General features: G+C 42.8%; 1 protein-coding gene across 1 annotated transcript; it reads left to right on the forward strand.

Moving 5' to 3' along the window:
- Positions 1 to 8,010: 8,010 nt before the first annotated feature.
- On the forward strand, positions 8,011 to 10,186 carry LOC130581195 (homeobox protein HMX1-like). Its single transcript, XM_057379171.1, is given in 5 exon segments — positions 8,011 to 8,200; positions 8,459 to 8,673; positions 8,675 to 8,746; positions 8,748 to 9,068; positions 9,256 to 10,186. Coding segments are annotated over 5 exon segments (1,110 nt in total). The 3' UTR covers positions 9,568 to 10,186.
- The last annotated feature ends 870 nt before the right edge of the window (positions 10,187 to 11,056 follow it).

Below are 11,056 nucleotides of genomic sequence, written 5' to 3' on the forward strand. Positions count from 1 at the left end.
CAACGTAATTAGATGTATTATAACATAATTTCTGATTTAATCTGTTCTATAATAAGAAGAAGGAAAATGGAAATAATCTTGAACTTACTGTATTTTTGATTGAGAAACAATGAGAAACTTCCCAGAGAACCAGAAAATAATACTATTTTTTAGAAGTGGGCAAGAGCTCAGGAATGAATGGAAAGGTGAGGTAAAGAGAATAACAGAGAATCAGCCAGACAAACTTTYACACTAGAAGAGTTACTGAAAAAGCTGTCTGAAAAAATAGCTTAGAGACTAATTTAAAAGGCTGCTGTGCTTTTGTCCATGAAGGAATTTTTAAATAAGCTAATGGTCAAGGTAACTGTCCCAAGAGATAAAAACACCATGTTGTACATTGAAATCAAGAAATGCCTTGAGAACAGACCCTTCTGTTCTGGTTATATATTTGGTTGCTCAGATTCAGATGTTGTGACTCTAAGGTGCATACACAACTTGTTAATACATCATTTCAAAGGGTAATTACCGTGCTTGTTAAATTGGGAAAGTGAACTGAGTTCAGTTAGGACTATCCAGATGTTAGGAGTGAAAAGCAAGTGCAGATCCCTCAGGGACAGGGCATAAAATAAGTGAAAGCTTTGGCTTTGTCAAAATTCCCTCAGTGGGAATCCTGGGGCACCAATCAAAGAAGGACCCAGAGCCCTGCTCAGGAGTGAAGCTCAAGGGAAAGTGCTGCAAGGGTGAGTAATGAAACCTGTGCTAATTAACCTTTCATACATATGCAATGTTCTGTTTTGCTCATTAGCTGCCCCGTGTAATGCAGGTGCTGCTGTCTGAATTCTGAGATCCACAGATGGCCTTCACCTTGGCACCCGTGCAGATGGGGGGAAGCAAACTATTGTGGCTTACAGTAATGAGGTAAAACGTGCTCGGTTCTCAACACACTCAGGTGGGTAGAAGGGAACCATCGCAGTTACAGTAACAACCAGATAAAACCTGCTTGGGACTCTACATACTCCTAAGAGGGAGGGAAACTATCCAGGTTACCATAAGGAAGTCTTCTCACACCCTACACTGTATGGAACGTGTAGGAATGTCAGTCAATTTTATTGTTGAAATATGGGGTGGTTTGGAAAGCACACTTAACACAGCCTATGAGCTTAGAACTCACAATAATCATGGTAACAGTTTAAATTTCAGCTTCAAGTCTTATGTTTTTGCAGAATTAATATTAAATGAAAAATTACAGACCTTCAATAAAAATCTCTGGGGACCCTAACAAATCACAAGCTTAATATGAATCCATGTGCACAGTTTGCAGTAAGAAAAAAAAGAGGGGAAGAAGACCTGAGGTGTACTACAAAGAGCGATGCATGACAGAAGGTAATTATTTTGCTCTGTTTGGCAATAGAGAAGCATCAGCAGGAATACTTTACCATTTAGGMACTGTACCTAGGATATATACAGGCAAAATGAGAGAGAATAGAGGACTACARTAAATATGTATTTAGAAATAAAAGCTGAGAAAGACCGAAAGAATTGGATTCACACAGACAAGATTGGCTTGAGCCAACCTGTGAATGTGAAATGTTGCAGCAAAAAAAATTGTAGTAGCTGCAGAGTGAGGGTTTCTTTCATGTTCTGTGAAGTTTAGGTGCTTTGTTTTGAAACAAGGCTGATTTTGTTCCAGTTTTTACATTGGAGAGCTTCATGTGAAGTACTGAAATCAGTAACTCCTCTGTAACACACCTGTAGAATCCACTTTCCTATGAATTTTTAAGAATAAATTAGATAAAACTGTCATAAATGCACAGGTCCCCTTGTTCCTGTGAAGGGAGAGGGATTTAGTAGGGATCTTCAGTAAATAAACTGGGCACTAATTCAGATACTTACATGCAATCAGGGAATGCTATTTTTTAAAATTTTTTATTTAATTGTATTCAAGTCGCTTCAATTTTCAGGGGGTTGTTTGCATTCTTCCACTGATACATACCAAAAAGTAGGTGATGCCCGGTGATGAGTTGCTAGAACTGATGTCAGATATGTTACAGAGGGGTGCTGAATTTCCCTTCTGTACATATCCGAATGCAGTGGGAAAGTAACGATGCTAAAAGCAGCAGCAGAGGGGTTAGAACCCAAGCCTGCCATGCCCATCCATGTGCTGGGTGAGTCGTCTGAACTGCCAGGAATTGAGTCCCTGTCCCGGAGTGTCCCTGTGTACACGTGGCATTCGGTGACGCGGTTTAGTCTAGACTTGGGTTAACAGCACGACTCGATGGTCTTAGAGGTTTTCTCCTACCTGAATGATTCCCTGATTCTATCACTGCCTCAGCTGAACTTCCYTTCCTTCATGTGGCAGTTTTCTGGCTGTGGACTCTCAGTATAACCAGGAGATGGCACAAGAGGCCCTTTGCAGGGTTGTGGATGTTGGTGCCGCACCGGAGCAAAGGGAGTGTGAAAAACCATCGGCCGTGCAGAGGTCTGCCCAAAACCTGAACACTAGAAATATGCAAACACAAAATGCCAGAGGTTTTTTTTTTATATTCAGTTTTTTAAACGAACACGTATTTGCATTCCGCTTTCAGCTGCTCCCTTTAATCTTTTAGAAAACATGCACACGCAGAGTCATAGTCTTAAATCCTATTTACCTTCTATGCATGTGTAATACACTCATTTCTATAAAAACCTGGCAAAATAATTACCCTGCACTGTCGGGAGAAAAAGTAGACATCGAATTGCAGGTTGCAGGGGCAGTTTTAAGCATCTTAACCTAACTGCCTTCCTGCCCTCACCCGCTAAGCCCAGCTTTTCCCTTATCAGTAAACAAGGGAATGTCAGGACTTGTGTGTGCTCCCTGTTTGGGATAASTAAGGCAGCGATACAGTGTCATTTATGCTCTGTTGCTACAGTTATATATCCTGCCAAAGTTATTCTCTTCTTCATGCAGTAGGAACATTTGCAGGATAGTTGATGGAAGTGACTGAAATAAAGAAAATAGGAAGGAACGTTGTATATCAAGGAATGCAGATGAAGGGGAGAAATAACTAGAAATTGAAATGGAGAAGAGCCTTGAAGTCAGAAAAAAAATAGGTAAAGATTATTTCCATTTAATTTGAATTTGTTTTGGAGCAATACAAAGACCTGGTTTATTTTAGGTGTAAGTTAGGGGAAGGAARAGTCAGTAAAACATTTTCACTGCTGAGACCAATGCATTTCAAAGCAGGATTGYATGGCATAGGCCAGGATGGGCACAGACTGTGATAGATGTCCCAGGGCTACCAGCTGTGACAGCTCATTCTCCTGCTGACTGACTCATCATGCTCAAATGCTAACTCTAAAATCCAGGGGGAAAATTATTCATTTTTTAATAGCCAAAAKTGAAAAGATACTTTCAAGAATAATAAATGCTTTGGTGAGTATATTTTCTTTCATTTCTTTCTAAATTTCCTTARAAAGCATTTGTGGGAAATATGAGTGCAACAGAAAATTTCTGGTTTAATGCATTCTTACTTTTATATGTTGCTAAATGTAACTTTAGAAGTAATCATCATGAAAAAAGTATCTTTCAGCAAAGATTGACAAAGAAAAAGGCCTTGATGTAAAATATGAAGTTAGCTTCTCTGTTAGGTTTTGAAAAGGTTGCAAGGTTTCTATGTGTGTYTAATTGTTTTTAAAGTCTAATTTCTAGTTAAACAGAATTAAASCAACTACAGACTTTTGAGCAATTTCATTTGAGCAGCATCCCTAGAGATCTCCCTCTGGCAATATGATACCAGTGGGTGCTGAAGAAGGATTTACATTCCTGAAACTTGGATGGTTTTCCAACTATAATAGTTTGTCTAATAATACATAAACAAACAAAAGACTCTGCTACTGTACCTTGCTTTTGTAACAACAGCAGTACGTGTTTTAAATGTGGCACTGATTCATACCTTTGTTTTAATAAGCTTAGATTTGGGTAAGGAGACATTAAAATAAGTGTTTTCATTCTTAATATTTGCAGCATGTCTCTGCCAAGTATATATATTTTAAAAACATTTCACTGACTCTGTTTAGCTGCTGGAGGCAGCCTTGTATTAAGGAGCCATGGGAGCTCTTGGCATTTTCAGTGCTGTGTTGATTAAGATCAATTCCAAACATGATGAGACATTTAATTTTCATCTGTGCGTCTTCACTGTGTTTATACCAGGCTCTCCTGGTATTTCTGCACATATGGTCTTTAAATGCCTCATGRAAAAATAGCTCTTATTTTGTCAAAGAGGAAAGATAATAATAATTGATAATTAAGAGATTGGTTGGAGGYCATTTGTAATGCTTTTAATCCTAAATARTGATTACTCAGAAACTGAATGTTTGGACAAACACACCAGGGCAGAGACCATRYAAATTGCATAGCAGATGCCAGCRGCCCTGGCTTCCCTGGACAGACCTWCATGGGAAAYCTGCATGTSCACAGGTGAGAACACATGGCCTGTGTGGCTTAAATTCCCTGGTTTTCACCCTTTGAGTTGTGTCACCACCTAGCTACTCCTACRAAGCACAAATTCCTCTATTTAGTCTCACAGGACCCTCCAGTGCTATGGGAAAGGGTCACCTGCTGGTGCCAAATGACAGATCACTCCTTTGGTCTTGAGTACCCACTGCAGCAAGGCCAAGTGGTGGCAGCTCTCCCTGGTGCCTGTGGGGAACCCAAGGGAGTTGGCAATCCTCAGCTTCCCTCTCYTCAGTTCCTCCATAGCTCGAATAGGGAGAGGATATTTCTGCACAATCCTGCCCCTCTACTCTGAGCTGGCTTCCTAGAGCAGAGCTGAGCTTCAATCAGGAGGATGTGGAGCCACATTAATTCTCAAAGGCTGAGCTCTTATCCCAAAATATTTATATTATCAACAGCCTAGTAGGCAGCCAAATAGGACTGGGTAGTTCTGCAGCATGAGGTCTCTCCTCAGCATGAGACCAGWGTTGTGTGTGTAGATTTCTGCAAAGCTGAAGGGGAAGGTGCTGCCTCGACAAAGAGGGCAGCTGTGTATTCTGCAAACATCTGCATAGATTATTGCCATTATCTATGGTAAATGGATCTTCAGACTCCTGCTAGTGGCAATCATGTTGGTATGTCTGAGTTCTTTGTCTCTGCCTCCCTGTAACAGCARAGTAAAAGCTACTATCTGTTCCTGCTCTACTCTGACAAATTTCATTAGCATGAGCAGGTTTTCTTCCCTTTRGTAATATCATTTGATTTTAAACATGGTATTTCTGAATCATAGTTTAGCAGGAGATTTTCAAACAAGCATTTAATGAATAATAGATGGAAACAGAAAGAAGGCAGCTTAAGAATTTCAGATAAAATTAAACTAGCAGCTGTTAAATATTGTAGCAGTCATTACAATGAGAAGTCATCTGCTACCTATCCAGGAGACTTATAAATTTTATGTGTAATGGAAATGAGATTTGGTTTAACCTTGTCACACCGTAATCAATTTGTGTCTCTGGGAGCTCAGCATTTGACACCAACTTTCTGCAGTGCCATTTGCTTCAATACAATGCAATTAATAAACCAGCAGTGTATAAAGATGTAATTTGCAGCTCAGATGGCAAAAAGTCTTCAAATCAGTAAAGGCAGATATATGAGTGGATGATAAAACTCAAGATTTAYTGTTTTATAGCTCCATCATAGGTCATGTATTCTCTTTGTCCTACACAACAGCTTGCTAAGTGTCTTTATTTGTTGATATAAAGCTGGGAAAAGTAATGTCATACAAATAGACTTGCATATTTTTTTGAAATATCTGTATAGAGATATATAAGTATGTAGGTTATATGTAAGCATGTAAGTAGGATATAAATATAAAATTTATACTTATATCATAATCTCTAAGGACTAAGGATGGAAATAATTCTGGGCACATGGGACATATTTATCTCATTGGGGTAGGATTTTGCCCCATCTGTGAYGCAGAATGCTGTTAATCAGAAATATTTAAACTGAGAAGGAAGCTTGCAGAAAAGTTACACTTTATTTTTCYGACGTTCATAAGAAATAGTCCTTGAGAATGGCATTTTGGCAGACAGCACAGGAGGCTTGGCAGGATTCTGCAAGCAGGCAGTGGTGCTGATATTCCCTGTTCTGATTGAGGAGCTTGCTGCCAGGACACATGTTAAATTCAGGGACTTATCCTTTAGTAATTCAGTGAACAGAATAGATTCCTGTATGTCTCCTCTCCATGTCCTGCCTGCTTGGTGTGCTCTGTGAAATATGTTTTCAAATATTCAGACAAAGAATTCAGACAAAGAACTGTCTAATGCTCAGAAATTCTGGTATTTTAAAATATTAGCTCAGGTTTGCGCTGGGGGAAGTCTTCACATTTACCCAGTGAAAAGAACAGTTAAGAATCTGTGCTTGAAATATTCGAGGTGGGGTGGGGGAAGGATGTGTGGCTGTGTGTGTGTGTGTGTGTGTGTGTTATAAAGGAAATTTGAAAGCAATATTGTACAGTTTGATCTAGTAAACTTTCTAAACTTTCCATTGTTAATCAGAAAATGCTCGGGAAGGATAAATAGGTGAGGATTCAAGTAATTAGATATCAAGCAATTTTGTGTGGTGAAAAAACACCACAAATATATAAATGTCCCATAGTCTTTGTCCATGCTAGAGGTGTTTGTGGACTTCTTTAGGTGCATAACATATATRGGAGGCATTAATGCTTGAATGTTTATTTACACATTTTTACACCAGTTTCCTCCAGGAAGCTTGTTCARTGGGCTCAGGCTGCAGTGTCAATCCCTACCTATGCAGGTCASAAACAAAGGGCTCCGGGAGGGCTCTGGCCATGCATTGTTGTGGTTCTAAATCGGTTATTAAACGCCTTTAAATAAAGGTGACAATCGTGACTGTATTTTTGTTTGGTTAGAGACAAACCCTTGAACACTGGTAGAGTAGAGTAGGGTTCAGAGTATGCCATGAGAATGAACAATCAAGGAGAGAGAGTCTAAAAGGGGCTCACAAGTCCATTGAATATGGTTCAATGAAACAACTTTCTGGTGAACAAAAACCTGTATGAATGGATATAGTTAATTTATTTTGGGTGGACAAGTTAGAAATGTTGGGTTTYGAAAAAGATTAACAAAGAGGATTTTAGTAAAACTTTTTACTGGATTAACATAAAGAAAATATATGTATCTTTTAAGATTAAAATTGAAATATTTCCAAATGTACATTGGAAAATTTAGACACAACCTAAGTAGGCAGGTTTCAGTCTTCAAACCTCTGCCTCACTGACAGTCTAAGAAATAGGCAGAACTGTGGTTACAATCACTGTTATCACAGAGGAAGAGAATGCTGAGAAATGCAGTCAGAATGGCAGAACAGTCGCAGGGTAGACAGAGCACTGGGTTTGTGKGCAGGTGGTGGGTGAGTATAAAGCAGCAGGCAAGAACAAGGACAGATAAGTAAGTCATACAGTCATGATTTTTAAAGGCAGGCTGATGCCAAGCAGGGCTATGACACTTTTCACCTAAGAGCATTTTGTCAGTACACAGGAGGCTTTACTGCAGCAGCCAAGTGTTCCTGCTGCACACAAAACCCAAAGGTGAACAGCAACACTTCTGAAAGACACGCATGAGGTAGTAAGAGGAAGGAGAGGGGTAGTAAAATAGCAGAGAAATCAGAAATGACCTGCATAGCTGCAAGAGGTCTGGGAGAGAAGATAGGACATGAATTCTGTAACTTCAGCAGAACTCTCAGCAGAATATTAATTCCAAGGCAGTAATTGTATTTTCTGATTCTTTAGCTCAGAAACCATACTTTTATCTAAGCGACCAGAAGTCTGACAATTCATAGAATCCAACGACCTTGACATTTACCTTCTGTTTCACAACCTTCTCCAAACCCCTCAGTCTGTGTCTGGTGCTTACAACCTGATGCTGCAGTCCTGGAGAATCCAGTGAGTGAGTTTCTCTACTTGCCTGCCTGAGGCTGTCTCGAGAGCGCAGTGTTCAGCCCAGAGAGGAGCAGGCTTGAGAAGAACCCTTTGAACAATGGACCTGGTGTTTGATAAAGAGTGGAAAAGCGAAGGCCAGGGGAAGGGAGATCGGAAGCAGGCASGGTCCCCTCTCCCTSCAGCGGCCGGGGATGCTGCGCTCCCCCGGGGGTACATTCCCCAGTGCCGTTTGAGGCTGCTCAGCTCCATAAATGCCATTTGCATGGGGATAGGATGCAACAAGAGCTGTAAATCACTGACGGCAGAGTGAACTCCTCAGGGGCAGACACGGCGGAGCCGAGCCTCCGCGAGCTGGGGCAATGTGTGAACGATATCTTTTGTTGGGGGGGGGGAGGACTGATAGCAATTAGATGATACTTATCTGGCCCTTTGATGTGTATTTACACTAACAAAGTTTTCCTCCAGGAGTTGCGGTATAAAGGAGAGGCCCGTGCTCCCCGACACCCTCCTTCCCGGCACCTCCGAAACAAGGCAGGATGACTAAGGCCCCTTTCTCCGTGGAGTGGTTGTCCCAGAGCAGCCAAGCTGTCAAGAGCCCCGCCGAGGGCTCTCCACACCGAGCATCCTCCGCGGATCACCGGCTCGGCTCCAGCCCCAGCCCCGGCCCGAGCGAGCGGAGCCGGGARCAGCCCGCGGGCCCGCGGGACGGGAGAGGCGGCAGGAGCAGGGATCGCGTGGCAGCCACTCCCGCCGCAGGTACCCGCTGCCACCGGGACATCCTGGGGCTCCTGCGMGGGGCGGGGGGCCGGGGACACCCCCGGGGACGGGAAGGCATCACTGCGGGGTGGTGGCAGCTCGGGGGTGGAGGAGGCGGACGGTTTCCCACCCGGTTCCCGGAGCCTGGCTGACMCTTTTCTCCCTGTCCCTGTTCCAGGAGCAGGCGGGAGGCCGTCGGGAGCGGGACAGCCCGTGCCGGAGGAGGGCCCCGAGTGCCCGGGCCCCGAGGAGCCGTGCGGGCGCGGCGGGCGGCGGCTGCGCACGGCGTTCAGCGCGGAGCAGATCAGCACCCTGGAGAGCTCCTTCCAGCGGCAGCAGTACCTGGGCGCCGCCGAGCGCCGGCAGCTGGCGGGCAGGATGCGCCTCTCCGAGGTGCAGGTGAGCGCGGGCACTTGAGGATTTGCACTACTGATAGATATCTGCGGGGCTCGGTGAACCACCACAGCCAGGTCCCAAATAACGAGGGGCTCGGTGAACGGCCACAGCCAGGTCCCAAATTCCCAAACAAACGAGGGAAGGAACAGGCTGGGTGACGTTCTTCTTTTCTCCTTCCCTGTTCCCCCAGATCAAGACCTGGTTTCAGAACCGCCGGATGAAGCTCAAGCGGCAGCTGCAGGAGTTGAGGACGGAGCCGTTCTGCAGCCCCGCTCTCCCGTACGGAGCTCAGAGCGCTGTGGTGCCCCTGCCGCTCACATACGTGGCCCGGCCACCACCTCTGCCCCCGCAAGGGGCTGCCCCCGAGAGCTTCCCCTTGGCGGCACTGCCGGCACCCGCCCTGGACCTCAGCAGCGCCTGCAGAGCACAGCCAGTTGGCTTTTGGGCAGCACCCTGCTTTGTAGGGTACAGGGATCCCCGAGCTTTCTTGCTGGGTGTCTGACCCTCTGATATGGACTATGACCAAAGAGGATTTGCACTACTGATAGATATCTGGCTGCCCCTGTCTGTAGCTGCCTGATGGAGTTATGATGCAGCACCGATGTAAACATTTACAAAGARATGCTGGACAATCTGAAGCATGGACTGCAGGCCCTCGGCATTTATAAGCAACTGTAAAATATAAAAGGGGTGGGACAGACAATAATATAAATGGATTTTTTAATAAACCTATTTTTTTCCAGCTTTCATGAGAATTCCTTTATCGAGGATTGTAGAGCTATTTATCCTGCCTGAAAGAAAGCTCCACTTTATTAAAAGAAGCTTAGACTCCTTCTTACCTAGATTTATATTACCCCCCTGCAATTTACTTTGAGAGTGAATGCAAAAAGGCATGAATTGCACTCTGTCTTCTAAAGCAGGTATCCAACCCCTTTGGCCACTTACTAGATGAAATTTTCTGTCGTGGAACTGTGCTATGCACTTGTAAAATCTTAATAATGATCTAGAAACTAATGATCAAAATTGCCTGMTTTCAGGCCAGAAAAAAGGCTCTGATAAATGATCCTTGATTGGTGCAAGTTGACATAAATCTTTCAAAGTCAATTGTCAACTAACATGAAAAGAGCAATAAAAATTTCCATCACTTTAGAGGTTATCTGGGGTTTTCTTTTTTTTTTTTTTTCTTTTTTTTTTTTTTTTTTTTTTTTTTTTTTTTTTTTTTTTTTTCTTTTTATTTGTAATTTGGGCTCCTGTGATGAAAGATCTGAGGGTTCTCTGTCAGTATCTTTGAATATCTTTTGTATATAGGGCCCAATCTGCCACTTAAGTGCACTTGCCTAGTAAAAGGCAACATTATGTGCTGCTGTGGGCAGTGGGATATGCAGTCACCTCTGGAAGYCTCCTTGTTTATTTTGTAATGTATGCTGTATTTTTCTAGCCTTTTGGGATATTAGTATTTGTTTGCAATTGCACAAATTGTCTCTAATGCAGGAGTTTCGGCTAAATTAAAAAGGTCTCAAGTGCTATCAATCTTGCTGAGGTATCAGGAACACGATGCAGTTTTGGATTAAGAAAATTTGTAGATATGTAAGTAAAAATCCCATTCAATGGGAGCTTATTTCTCAAATAAGTCAGGTATTAAGTGGTAATACTGATTCGAGAAAACCTGTGTCTTTCAAACATCATTAGGGAACTGGGGCATCTCCAGAAAGAGCTGCAATGGTGAATATTTTTCTCTGCTCTAAAGCAGTGATGTTTAAAATAACAAAACAGTCAAGGCAAATAAATATACAGTTTACAAAAAAAAAAAAAAATATTAAGCATAAGACTCGATGTGGCTATTCCGTTTTCAAGGGGGTAATGGTTGGAGGGTTATAGTAAAATTCCTTTATAATATCGTTTGACCACAGCAGGGAACCCCACCACTCCTCCAAATGCTCGGCTCAGCCCGTACAAAAGGAATAATGGTAATAACCCTTCCTGTTTTCAGA

This window comes from Malurus melanocephalus, unplaced genomic scaffold, assembly GCF_030028575.1.
Source record: "Malurus melanocephalus ecotype Western Australia unplaced genomic scaffold, MMel_1.1 scaffold_12, whole genome shotgun sequence".
In the NCBI taxonomy this organism is placed as follows: Eukaryota; Metazoa; Chordata; class Aves; order Passeriformes; family Maluridae; genus Malurus; species Malurus melanocephalus.